Genomic DNA, 13,948 nt, shown 5'->3' with positions numbered 1-13,948 from the left:
ATGAACATCTATTTTCCAGAGATGAGTTCTAAAATATGGTAGGTTACTTGTAGAGCAGAAGTTAATTAGTTTAACTTGGTTGCTGCATTTTGGCCCCTAAGCCAAGGTTTAGGACATGTAATGTGTTCTCAGTCAGCTATGTCTCTGATTCCTGGTGGTGCTTCATTTCTCTGTTTTCCTCCCCTTCCTTCCCCCTAGCCTCCACTGGCTACAGTCAGCCCATACATGCATTTTGCAAGGGAAGTTGTAAAGCAGCTGACACCTTTGTAAGATGGTAATATTTAGGTTACTGCTTTTTTCAATGTTAAAATTAGTATCCCAAATGTCTCCTAGAAGTCTGTGTGCAGACTAGTCACCTTCAGTGAGTAGTTCAGAAAGATGGTCTGAAGGTTTTGGATGTACTTTGAGCTGTGTGAATGCAGTTTGGACTGCAGATGAGCTAATCTCAGTTCATTTTATTGGGTAGGTAGGCTGAGTTCTGTGAAAGTTTTCAGCTACCTAGTTTTTCTGATGTGCTTTGCACAGTCCAGTTCTGCAGTGGCTGAGGAACTGAAATATTTTAATACTTAGATGAGAAATGCCAACATTAGTATTCTGTGATGGAGCTAAGGGGTGCGGGGAAAGTGTCATTTTGAAAACGTGATGTGAAGATGCTGTTGTATCAGAGTGTATAATATGGGTAAAAATAATCCGTGGACTCTGCTGTATTAATTATTTTGTGTAGACGTTGATTTGTTTTGTGGAACTTATTTTTAAATCACCTTTTAGCATTTCTCGTAAAGGTGGGCTAGGTGCCTCCTCTTTGTGCCTGTTTGCTCTTTGAAGGAAGGACAAAATGTTAAGTATAATGAAGGGTTTTTTAAAGAAACGTTTTGGGGACATGTCTTTTTATTGGGAAGTTGAATAGTCCGGTTTAGATGATCTATAAAACACAGGACTTTTCTCTTAAAGTGGAGTTCTGTGTTTTTATGTCTTCTCATGACTGTCAAAATATTACAAAGCATGAGGCATCAGTATATAAATCTTTAAATAATCTCAGTATGTTCTATGAACTACATTGCAACCACCTAAGTGAAAAGTGACAGCCTGCTTCTCTGTATTGCAAAGCATATACCTAGTGAACTGGAAGTACTTGCCTAATGATAAAATGCAAATTCTAGTTAGATTGCAATGGGACTACTAATGCTCAGTCAGAAACAAAGAGGATGCTGGGCTGTTTTAAGCGCTTCACAGAATTTCCTTCAAGGTAAACTGCCCTGTATTCCAACTGCCTGTTTCAGACTAGTGAAGGATGCAGTGTTTTATGAGGCAGCTTCTGTGCTAACTCATGGCAGAGTTTGCCCAAAGGAATTGCCTTTGGATGATACTGCGTTTTGTTTCTTACGTTTGCATAATACTATCACTAAACCGGGTTTTACAGTAACGCAAGGAGTTCACTCTTCCATCGATAACTTTGGCTTGATAGTAATACAAATACAGGTCTGAATGTTTAATCATAAATTTCTAAATATGTCATTGCCAGTTATCATATGATAATGACTGTTCAGATTTATTTTAATCCTAACAATGCATCTGCTAGAAATCTGACTTTTATAATGCATATATATTTTAATTCAGTGAGGAAAAACTTCAACAGAGATTTGCCCTGCCAAAGTATACTTCTGAACTGTAGTTAAAAAGAGAGAGTAAGTTTCTAAATGTGTCAGCTACTCCAGGTTTACTTGATCTTTCTAGTAAACTTCTGGTAAAAGGATGGCTTCAAAAAAAACTGTGTGGAACAAGTATTGTACAGGCAGGGTTACCTTTTCGTTATCTGATGGCTTAATTTTTGTTTTGCTTATGCACTATTACTCCTCATCAGTGCAAGCTCAATTTGTGAGGGTTTTTTTCTTCCTTCTCCCCTTCTTTTTATATTTAGAATAGATGCTGGACATTTGTTAGTCTAAGTAGTTCAGATTAATGTACATGAAAGGACAACAAAATTTTAGTTGATGTTGAGCTGTGTTGATTTGTGTTATGTTCATTGTAGTGCTTTGCTGTTGAATTCAGTAATGTCAGCATTCAGAGCAGAGTTTATTGCTGCAAGATCTATGGACTTCATTGGCATGATTAAAGAGTGTGATGAATCTGGATTCCCAAAGGTAACTTTTTGTATGTAATTTGTAACAATTCCTGTTTGTTGTCTGACAGAGTTCTTTATACTCTTAGTTGCCTACATAACTTGCACATTGTTTAAATAGAAGGTGGTTTGATCCAAAAAATCTTTCTGCACAATGTTATCTGCTAGAACAGTGTTGGACAGACACACATCTGCTTTTAATTTAAAATTTCTCATTAACTTTCAGCATCTCCTCTTTCGCTCCCTGGGATTAAACTTGGCATTAGCTGATCCTCCTGAAAATGATCGCCTTCAAATATTAAATGAAGCCTGGAAGGTTATAACAAAGCTGAAGAACCCACAGGTGAGTTACTGTCCATTTTGTTTCACTGCTGATTCTGTGTTTAGGGCAAAATTGTAGCCAGTTGTTCAGTAAGCATATGCTTAGCATGACATGGTTTACATAGAGTTGCCAAAAAATATGATACGTGGTAATATCTTTATATGATCCCTGCTTTTCTGAGCTCTACTTAAGTATAAGTTAATTCTACATAACATAATTCTACATTAGCAACTTTTGAGGTTTGTTATTAGTGCTAGATCTTTGCGTCTGCATGAATCATACCTCAGGAGTTAATTCTTTTAAGTGTAATTTTTGCAAGTGTATTTCTCATAATCTCCTGTAAATATTGGTAATCATAAGACACATGTATTTCTAGGATTATATCAACTGTGCTGAAGTGTGGGTGGAGTATACATGCAGGCATTTTACGGTACGTGAAAATTACTTTTGTTTTCTTTGAAGGTTTTCTGATACAGACTTAAGCGGCTACATTAGCAGTCTGGTATTAAAAATGGAAAAGCTATGACTATTCAATATAAGTGTGTAGGACTTCAGTAGTGAATGAAAAAAATGTATTTCCTTTCATGAAAGATAAATAGGGACAAAAGATGCAGCTTTGAAGGAGTCTTCATCACTCCCCAGCACTGCATAGTTCTTATCCTTTTATCTTAATGGCAGATGGACCAGTTTAAGTAAGCATTTACTGGAGCTATGGCTAAAGTTCCTGGCTTAATTAGAGGTCCATAGAAAGCTGGTGCTTTGGCAAATGGAAATAAATTATCCAACTGGTTTTTGGTGACTTGATTTATGTGCTGATTTCATTACTGTATTTTGTAACCTTATTTTTCGCTACACAGAAGCGAGAGGTCAATACAGTTTTGGCTGATGTTATCAAACACATGACTCCTGATCGAGCATTTGAAGATGCTTACCCACAGGTAAAGAATTTATTTTGCCAAATCTGTAAAAATCTGAAGTGCATTTTCTTAGAGGAAATTAATTCTTAAACATTATTTTGTGGTAAGAGATGTCAGTAATTATTTTTAAACACTGGCTATAATTTGGGAAGCCTTTTGGAACAGTGTAATGCTGAGATTTGTTCCTCCTTTTTTCCCTGCACATGAATCTTTCAGAGATTTTCAGAGAAATGCTAAACCAGAATGATTTATGTATTTAGAAGTAGCAATAGTTAACACCTACATCAACACTGGTGTTCTGCTGAAGAAAATTAGCAGTCACGGCAGGCTTTTTAAACAGGTAAACCATAAAATAATCCATCTCTGCTTGACATTGTTAAGGCTTCAGTGCATTATTGTGTCCAGTTCTTGAGACTGTATACCAGGTGAGATATGGATTAGTTGAAGAGGCTCTAGAAGGTGGGTTTTGTGGTTACTTGGAGGGTACATAAGGTGCCTACCAAAAAAGATTTAACAAACTGGTTTGGGGTTTTTTGTTTGTTTGGGGATTTGTTTGTTTGGTTGGGTTTTGGTGGTTTTTTTTTTTGTCTAGAGAGCTGGAGGACATGCAGACTAGAAATTAGAAAAATTTGCCTAACTATAAAAAGTAAAGAACAAATAAAGTCTGGGCAGGCTGGTCAGCCTCTGTTCATATGAGTTCTGAAGAGCATGTTGGAAAAACATCTGTCAGGAACAGCATAGCTGTAGTTGATCCTGCTTTGGGGAAAGAAATAATACATCGATGAATGCTTGAAGTGTCTTCCAACCCAGTTTTCCATGAACAACCAGAGAAGAATAATCTCTGGTGTGGATAATCTTAATTTAACTTGTATTACAATAATTTTCCCTTTTTTCCACCCCACCCCCCCCCCCCCCTTTAGCTGCAGTCAATTATTCAGAAAGTTATTACCTATATCTATGACTTCTCTCTGCTTTTTTCAGTGGTAAGTGATACTCTGTTTAATAAATTTTTAGGAAGAACTGTTTTGTACTGTTTGTGCAAGAGAACTTACCTGACTTGGATATTTAGATTGTTTGCGAGCTCACATAGTGAGAGGGCTTTTTATCAAGTAGATAACTGCAGAAATGTTTTGGAAGCTCTCTGCCACTTACTACTTAAATATTCGTTATTCCAATTCCAGTTTTCTATACTTTTTTTTTCCTTGGGCTGTTAGATTCTCTAAATTTGTTACTATGGCATAAGTGACAGTCAGTGGAAGATAAAATACCATTTATTTGTGTGTGTGTTTGCGTAATTGCTGATACCTGTTTCTATGCTATGATACATACGTAACATGCTCTGTTACAGGGCTTAAGTTTGGCACTGAAACAAAGTGAAACTTAGGTCAGAGACTGTGTGAGAGGAACAAAGACAGCAAGTGTCAAAGTACTGAAACCAGCTGAAGAGTGAAATTCAAGACTGACCCTGTGGATTTGGAGTCAAGTCTTGTTCATAAATTGCTCATATAATTCTGAAAAACTTACCCTTGCTATGTTCTTGAGATGATACAGAAACTAAGTATTTCAGTATCTGAACAACCTTATCTTTGAAGAAAATTTGAATGTCTTGGACCTTCACAAGTTGCCCTGGATATATGCAAAATGGTTGCTGGCGTGTGGCCTGTTTTCACTGGTTTTAATATCTTATCTTTTGTTCCCATAGATGTCTGAATCTGTCGTGATCTTAAGCTGTTTCAAGCATATGATTGCTTCTAAAAAATTTGCAACATTTGATTTAAACAGTTCTGTGTTTTGTGTTTTATTCTGGATCTCTGCAATCAGTAAATTGACACACCTTTCAGCCATTGGTGTGTTTCCAGTTGTTCCACTCTTTCATGCTTCGAGATGAATTACTGTCTTCAAAAATGATTAAAATAATTTTAACTAAAGCAGCTATGATTATAAAACTTTTCAAAATTATTTATTGTTTTAGTGTGTTGTTTGTAAAATACCTAATTTTACTTGTTTATGTATTTGTAATTTCAGGAGAAATTCTTGCCATTTCTGGATATGTTCCAGAAAGAAAGTGTGAGAGTAGAGGTTTGCAAGTGCATTATGGAATCTTTCATTAAGTAAGTGGAGACTATTGAGATTAAATGCCCTCTGGAGGGTCTTGGGAATGTATTGAAAGATTGCTAGGGAAGATGAGTCAGTGTGTAGGCCACTTAGCTTGTGAAGGTGTTCAGGCTATGATAAAAAAATGAAAATGTGTCAATTTTGTTAATCTATTGATTGACTGTTTAACTGTTCACAAAGAAAGCTGGAATTGAAGTAATTGTATTGATGCTGACTTGCTGTGAATTAACAGAATAGTTTTTCTTGGAGCTTTTTTAAATTCATGTTGCCTTAGTTGGTTTACAAAATTTATTTCATATTCCAGCTGATGTGACAGCACAGAACTGTTACTTTGGTATAATGGAGGAAGAGGCAGTCTCTTGTTACAAGCTCTATTATGTAGAAAAACGGGTATTTCCACAGTTGAAAATGAACTTAGAAGATGAGGCTGCATCTTCAAATATTGTAAAAGTCAAACAGTCCTTTTCTTTTCAAATAATTAACAGCTTCTTTGAAACATTTTTTATCTTTTTCACCTTCCCTTCAGGTATTTATATACACTGCTAAGCGCTCCCCCCCCCAGGCCTTTTCTTCTATAGGCTAAACAGTCCCGGCTCTCTTGGCCTTTGCTCATATGAGAGATGCTGCAGCCCCTTAATCATCTTAGTGGTGCTCCACTGCACATGTGCCTCTGTACCTAAATGTGACACTTACCCTTCCTGTCTGTCCCTCAGTAGCTGAGAAACTATATTACTTGGTAGGTCTAGGATTGCTTTGTTTTGATGTTCATAGATTGCCTCGATGTATCACATGTCTAACTTGTTTTGTCCCTTGAGGAGTCAGATTCTCTGGCTTGGCAGTAAAGCTGTGTGTGTATTAAGATAATATTTCTTGACTGGCATTTGTTGCAATTGTGCGTCTATTAACCATATGATCTTTGGATTTCTGTAGGTTAAAAAATGAACATAAAACTTCCGTAGTGTCATACAATGCTGATTTGAAGTATGCATTAAATCATTGTTTTTCATTTTGACAGAGCAGGATTTTTCATCACTTTTTCTAAAACATTTTATAGGCATCAGCAGGAATCTACAAAGGATCCTGTTATACTCAATGCTCTTCTGCACATCTGCAAGACAATGCATGATTCTGTGAAGTAAGATTAACTTTACTCATACTAATAACTATTGTTTATGCAAAGTTTGGCTGCTTGGTGTACAGTTTCACGTTTCTGAGGCTGTTTGTTTCATGGTGGATTAAGACATGAATCCAATTAGTGGTGCAGGAAGAGCTGTGCAGTGAAGTGGCAGCACATACCATTTGCTCTTTAATTACTGCTTTATTTTGTATACTGAAGCAGAATTTTAAAAGGCAGTGGTTTTGTGGAGTTACCTAGTGAAGCAGAGACACTAAACAATCCAATCTTTTAAAGGTATTTTTGAGAGTGAAACCACTGTAATCTTTGGGTTATAGTGAATAATAAACTATTTTTTGAGATTTAAGTGAATGTGTAGCTATTAAAGCACAGATTGCCATATTCAGTTACACCTTTTTCTAGGCCACTTTTTCAGCCATTACAAAGGTGTGTGAAATCTTTAAAAGGACACATGGAATATCTCTAGAAACTTGTGTAGGGGAAGCTAGAACACAGGAGAAGCTCTTGAACCATCTATGTCTTTCCCTGAAATCCTCCTCTTCTCTTTTCCCCTTGACTTTGAGTGCTGAGGTTGTTAGGGCTCCTGGGTGCCCTGTTGTACCCTTACTGTTTGAATAGCAGTTGTGCAGTGTGGAAAACAGTTGTGGTTTGTAGGTAACTTGCAAAAACTACACAGAAATCTCTGTCTGATTGAAAATAGAGCCAGAATCACAATGCTGATAATTTTAGATCTTGAGAGGAAAAACCTCCTTTTTTCTTCTGGTTTGGGTCGAGTAGAATTGTAAGGGCACAGTTTCTTTTGGCACTCTGAGCCCAGAACCTCTTAGCGTGGCAGATGATGTAAAGGAACTTGTAACTTTCTCAGCCTTGATATGCCATGAATGCAAGATTTATTGCCAATAAAACAGTCAGATTTGGCGTGTAATTCCAGTTTATACCATCTGGAGTGCTTTATTTTGGGTTAGAGCACCTTATTTGGCTGTATGTTGCCCTAAAAGCCACTTCAACCTTTAAATAGAACAATATATTGAAGCTAAACCAGCTTATTGAAAAAAAAAAAAAAAAAAAAGCAGGTTAGGGCAATCTCTATTTGGTGCTTCCTGTGACGTTTTGCCAAAACAATTTGATAGTTTAGCGGGGTCCTTAAAATCCATTAAACCAGCCATTTTTTTAGCTGAGATAAGATGGTGTACATCGTTAGCTTGGTTCTGTTGTGTCATCTTTTACTGGCAAATCATCATAAATTCTAACTATCTTCGAGCAACTCCAGCATCTATTTTTACATCCTGGTTCAGGAAACTCCCAACCCATTGTGTAGGGCTTGCTAACTCCTGTAACAGCTGTTGGAGGATAACAGCCTTTAGACTGGTCGAGGTCTGATTCAGAATTGAACTGGAAACCTATAAGTGACCCAGAGATCTCATTACAAGGTTCTGAGCCTTTCAGAGCTCATCAGTTGACTCTTTTGATTGGCGATACACTAATGAGCTAATCATGCTGAGATTTTCTTTCCTCCTTTACTGAATTGGTATAATAAAACTATTGTTCTCTTCCCATCTGGTGTCTGAGCTAGGAAATTGGTAACTGATATATTAAAGGTCAAAGCTGGAGACAAGTATATAATAGTAAAAGGATTAAATTATATTAGTTAATTGTAATTTAACTTTTTGTTCATCCTTTTTCAGTGAAATAGGTTTGACTTATTGGATTTTCATGTAATGTAAATTTGTTTCAAATCAGGTTTGGACTCTTGCTATAGAATAGGTATCTGTGGTAATCTTGAAAAGAAACTCTTTTTTACATATCAGTTCAGTTCTTACTACAATATCAAAAAGGCAGCACTGGAACAAGGTGATGTTAATTATTTTTTAAATTATGTGGCAGGGTTAGTTTAAAAAGACCAAACAAACAAAAAAACCCCTGAAAACCCAAAGAAAACAATAAACTAATGTTGTTTCTAAAATAAATACAATAACTATTTAAAGTGTTATTTTAAGAGCTTTTCCCTTTAAATAGGATAACTTTCTTCTAAGAATAGATTTACTGGTTTCTTTAGGTTTTTATAATCAGTTCCTACTCAAGTTCTCATGTTGTAACACAAGACTGAAGCCATTTGCTTGCTGCAGTAAAGCACACTAGCTAAGCTACCTTCTCCTCATGCCAGAATCTGAGTTTCTGTAAAATCTAAAGACACTCTTAGCAATTTTTACCTTTTTTTTTTTTAATTTGGAATTTAGTTGGGTACATGGTTGACTTGGTGATATTCATATTAAAATTAGTTTTATTTCTTTATAACTAAAATGCCGAGCTTAGTGGTCTTAGTGTGCAATAAATATTTTATATGGACATAACATTTATATAATGAGCATGTATCATTTGAACCTTTACAGAGAGATAAGATAAGCAATATTCTAAAATTTACCACATGAATTTTCTCTTACAGTGCACTAACACTTGAGGATGAGAAAAGAATGTTAGCAGCTTTGATAAATGGATTCATAAAAATGGTGAGTGACAATTGTGTGCAACTGTTGGGTTGTACCTTAGAGCTCAGATTTTCATGAGATCCCCATGAGAAACAGGTGCTTATGTAGCTGAATCAGAGACTCTGCATCTGACTTGCTTAAGACCGTTGAAAACCCCAACCAGTGTATTTTAGTGAAATAAGTATGCATGTGTTGAAAGAAATATCATATAGTGTTGAAGCTGACATGGTGCAATATGAGAGTTTAAAGTGCACACATTGTTTATTTAATCATATTTTCTGCTAGTTTTTTAAATGTCATGTAAAACATGGTAAGTATTTAAAAGTTATACAGCAATTAGTCTTGCCTATTATAGCATCAGAGAGGTCACTGATTTATGTGAATCAAGTTCCACTACCCAGCTCTAAATGGAACCAATACCAGCTTTAAACAACGCAAAATAAATATAACTTGTATGTTATTCTTATCTCTGTTTATCTTAATTTACAAATAAGATCATTTGTATCATCAAATTAGACCCACAAAAACTCCAGTTGTTTTGTCTTGAAATTAATTTTTAACCCTTCCCTCGTATCTTAGTAAAATGTTTTGTTCTTGTCTGTTGTATTTGAGTCATCAGGTTGTTTCAGGGAGATGTTCTCAAGCTTTTTTTATTCTCTAACCAGGTGCTCTCAATGCTTGGCTTTTCTTTCACGTAGTCGGAGCTGACAGGCTTTGTCTCTACTTGTCCTCTTTGTTCTATGTTGCAATTCTATGAATTTATCTCTAGATGGTTGCTTTCTCTTCAACTATAATAATTTGCTGTTTAATATGTTTTAATATAATTTTGTCTTATTAAGCTTTATATGCAGTATAATATTGTGTAATTTCCTTTAGGAGGATTTCCCACATTGAATAATATTTGATGTGGCTTTATAGTCTTGGTTTGCGGGGGGGAAAACCCCACAGCAGCAAAATGACTAGTTACAAATTTTAAACCAGTACACATTAAGATGTGGAGGGAAGAGCAGTTATAACAGTCAAAGGCAAAGACAATTGTCTGTAATGTAAGAAGCAATCTTTTGTTTTCTGGTGCAGTTCCTTTGATCTTTCACTGTACAGACTAAATGTAATTTTTATTTTAATTCTGTAAAAACTTCTTTTGCATGTGGCTTGAGAAATAATAAATAATGCAACCTTTACTTCTGTTAGAAAAAAATTCCATTTGAATACATAAATGTAGACTGCCTGGAGACTGTTTCTCTTGCTAGGCTTTAATTGACAGCTGAGACACACCAGCTGACAGCACTTGGTTTTTAAAATCTGGAGGGTTGGAAGTAGGGTGTTCTCACACAAGGCATTGTTTTTGACTTCTCTTCTTTCCTGCCAGCATGCAAGGTCGCAGGCTTTTGCCATACTATATAAGTATATAAGGAAAACCTGCTTTTCTTACTGGTATATCTAGTTAGGAAAATGCTAATTTCTTTTGGACGCCCTTTAGCAACTAGAAATGACAGGAATCTGAATACAGATTCACTGATCTATTTCTGTTTTTCTGGGTTTTTTTTGTTTTGCTTTTTAAGTATGAACTATACCAAGCCTTTGTCCCTGTTCTGTAAAGAATTAAGAGTTCTGCTAGTTTTGAAAACACTTCACAAGTCTAGGATTTAAATTTTGTTTTCTTGATAAATATTTGATCTGTAAAGTAAAAGCTCATGTGGAATATGGACAAAAACCTCCCAGCAAAACTTTCAGGTTTCTTTGCAGGTTAAGTATTGGAAAGCAGACAGTTGAAAGGACAGAGATTCTCAGGTGCTATTTTGTTGTTAATGGTGGCGTATTTTCTTGTCAATATATGGAGATTTTGACTTTTTAATATCTGTGGTTTATCTGCATGCAGTGTTTTATTTCTTAAAGTTAATGGTCTACAATGATAAAATCTAGGGTTTTTTTGTCTTTTATAGGTTTCCTTTGGCCGTGACTTTGAACAACAGCTGAGTTTCTATGTTGAAGCCAGGTCAATGTTTTGCAATCTGGAGCCTGTTCTAGTCCAGTTGATTCATGTAAGCTACAGTTTATCTACATATATTTGCAGTTCTCCCATTCCCCTCCCAGATTATTGGTCCATGTCAAAGTAAGTCTGAAGTCTTTTATGAGGTGTTTTTTAAAGTAGACTTTGATCTCATCTCTCATTTTATCACCCTAAACTCTCTGAAGTTCTTGCTTGACAGGCATGCATAGTATCATTGCAACAAAGAAAATTGGCTATCTTGCAAGAGATTTCATGTCTAATAAAATAAATGGCACTTCTGTGCATTCAGAATTTAGTTTCTCTCTTCCATAATCCTCCATCTAGGAGAGATTAGACTGTGTCTGGCTGCAGATATAGGCAGAGTCCTGCTGTGATTGGGAAGGTTAATCTCTTTTCTATATTGAGTCACATGTCAGGTGAGCACTAGCTGTATCTGATTCCTTTGCAATATTGTTTCTTCTCTTAAATCCTTTTATTATTTTGGTTTTGGGTTTTTTTAATAAGTGTTTTAGCTAGAAACGATTTTTACACTAGGCAGGAGGTGATGACAGCACTATAGCTGGGAAGCAAGGGATGATCTAAAGCCTTGACTAAATCAACAAGTCTACCTTCACAAACCTTCAGAAGTGTATTTGCTTTAAGGAACAGTCACTAAAATTCTCCAAGTAAAAACGAAATAGTACAGTGAGGGCACGCTATACCAGGGTCCCTTTTGACAGTTTCTGTTCTCTAAATGCATGCAGTAAAACATGCGGTTTGTTATTTGCTGCTGACCTAATAAATCTGTGCATTTTTCTTAATGATTTCCTTTTGGTTTTTATGTGTAGTCTGTGAACCAACTAGCAATGGAAACAAGAAAGGTGATGAAAGGAAATCATTCCAGAAAGACTGCTGCATTTGTCAGGGTAGGTCTGACTCTCATAAACTTTGAGCCTGCCTTCTTAGCAGATAATACTATCTGCTGCTACGTAAGTTTGTAATTTTTGCAAAAACAATATTAGTATTTTTTGACACTGTAGTCTCATTTTTTCTTGTTACCATTGATCTTTACTCTCTAAAGCCAAATGCTGCCATTTAAGAAAAAAAAAAAAAAACCCAAAGCATCTAATGGCAGCTTTGTGTTAAAAAAGAGCAACAAGATCGACTCCCTCTCCAAAGGAAGGCTCATTGGAGAGGTGCTTATGTGAATTTTAGAAAGCTCAGCTTTTCAAATTATATTTGAAATAAAATACTTAATTTCTGTGTAACTCAATCACAGAGAGAATGGGAGATAGAGGGAAAATAATGTGTTTAAACTTCTGTCTCATAATATCAGTGTTGATATGCTGAAATCAGTACTTGAATTTCAAGTAGAGTGCTCCTTTTGGCTTTAGTGCCTCTGAGTCTGTATAGTTATGGTAGAGCTAGAGCTAGCTAGCTAGAGCTTTGAACTATGCACAGGCTATGCAGGTTGCTTGTGTTCCTCTCTTCTCACATGAAACGTAGCAACTAAGATGTCTTCATGTGTTGTGAAGGTGTTTGCATATGCTACCATTAATTAATGGATTTTTGTTCACGGCACCTGTGCATGATGTCCTGGACAAAGGATAGCTGGCCAACTTCTGGGACCCACTCCATCTAGGTGTTTGGGCTGTGGCAGTAGGTCTAAAGCTGCAGCATGCTGCACTATATCTGCTTCCTCCCAGATATGCACAATGCACCGGCTTTGACCAGTTTGACAGATGGATTGTCCCTCAGGACCAGTAGTCTGCTTCTCTAGTTAGATTTTAGTCTTGAGCTGCAAGCTGGTCACTTGAGGAGAGAGGAACTCTTTGAGCTAGAGTCATAGAGTAAGTTTTGAGCTAATCTACTTATAATAACAGTAATTAATAATAATAAATATTGTTATAGTTATTGAAATGAGAAATTTGAAGCTGCTGATTTTGGACTTCACTTAATATTTGCTTTTAATTGAAAGTCCTTCCCAAAACTGATTTAGAGATTTTGGTTCCTAACTGTGTATGAAATCAGTAATGATTGCTCTAACTCTGAGTTAGGCATTTTCTTCAGTTTAATTTTTTTACTTGCTTTAGGCTTGTGTTGCCTTCTGCTTCATTACAATTCCATCTCTGAGCAGTATTTTCACACGTCTTAATCTGTATCTACACTCCGGACAGGTTGCTCTGGCAAATCAGTGCCTTTCACAAGGTAAGGTATGAATTTGTCTACTTAAAGGTTCTCCTATTTCAGAAATATTTCTAGCTGTGGATAATAACTTGGTTGAAATTGTAAGTCATATATTTATGATATAATTAAAATACAGCCCTGTATCAAGCACTGTTACAGTGAAAACTTGTCATATTAAAGCAACTCTTCAATTCTAACACTAATCCTGTGATCTAAGTAACCAAGACGGCTGACTCTAGTTGACATAGTTATGGCTATGAGGTAGGTGGTCCTAAATTACTTAGACTGTATGGAAAGCATAGAATGTTCTTCTCCTGCATAATTATGCAAGCACTCTAATCACAAATTATGTGCTTTATTATAACTGTGGGAAAAGAAACTAGTTCATCTGTGTAGTAGTTACAGGCTGACAAAATCCTGCAACGAGCTGGAAAAGAATTAAAACTTAGGTCAGTGACACCAGAAATTTGCTATCAAAGTACATGCATGATAAATGCTTAGCTAAGAAAATGTGCCATTATATCAGAGCAAAACAATAGAGTAATACCAGGTAATATGAAGAATGAAAAATATATTTTCTTTTTTTGATCTGAATTATTGATTGAACCAAGGCCTGAGTAGGGTTTTTAGCCATCCTGTTACCTCAGTCTTAAGTAATTGGAAATTCTGACAAAAAA

General features: G+C 35.9%; 1 protein-coding gene across 6 annotated transcripts in view; it reads left to right on the top strand.

The window, feature by feature from the left end:
- VPS35L (VPS35 endosomal protein sorting factor like) overlaps positions 1–13,948 on the top strand; it is a 59,086-nt gene that overhangs the window by 22,852 nt on the left and 22,286 nt on the right. For 4 of the 6 annotated variants that reach the window (XM_075719335.1, XM_075719333.1, XM_075719336.1 and 1 more), the window contains 11 exons: positions 2,030–2,141; positions 2,346–2,462; positions 2,818–2,871; positions 3,299–3,379; positions 4,279–4,341; positions 5,384–5,469; positions 6,528–6,608; positions 9,052–9,115; positions 11,038–11,136; positions 11,933–12,010; positions 13,178–13,292. In XM_075719335.1, coding sequence (XP_075575450.1) covers positions 2,030–2,141; positions 2,346–2,462; positions 2,818–2,871; positions 3,299–3,379; positions 4,279–4,341; positions 5,384–5,469; positions 6,528–6,608; positions 9,052–9,115; positions 11,038–11,136; positions 11,933–12,010; positions 13,178–13,292 — 950 coding nt within the window. The remainder of the gene's footprint in view (positions 1–2,029; positions 2,142–2,345; positions 2,463–2,817; positions 2,872–3,298; positions 3,380–4,278; positions 4,342–5,383; positions 5,470–6,527; positions 6,609–9,051; positions 9,116–11,037; positions 11,137–11,932; positions 12,011–13,177; positions 13,293–13,948) is intronic. The other 2 variants (XM_075719338.1, XM_075719334.1) reach the window with 1 other exon arrangement.

This window comes from Pelecanus crispus, chromosome 11 (assembly GCF_030463565.1).
Source record: "Pelecanus crispus isolate bPelCri1 chromosome 11, bPelCri1.pri, whole genome shotgun sequence".
In the NCBI taxonomy this organism is placed as follows: Eukaryota; Metazoa; Chordata; class Aves; order Pelecaniformes; family Pelecanidae; genus Pelecanus; species Pelecanus crispus.
This window is presented reverse-complemented; position numbering and strand designations above follow the sequence as displayed.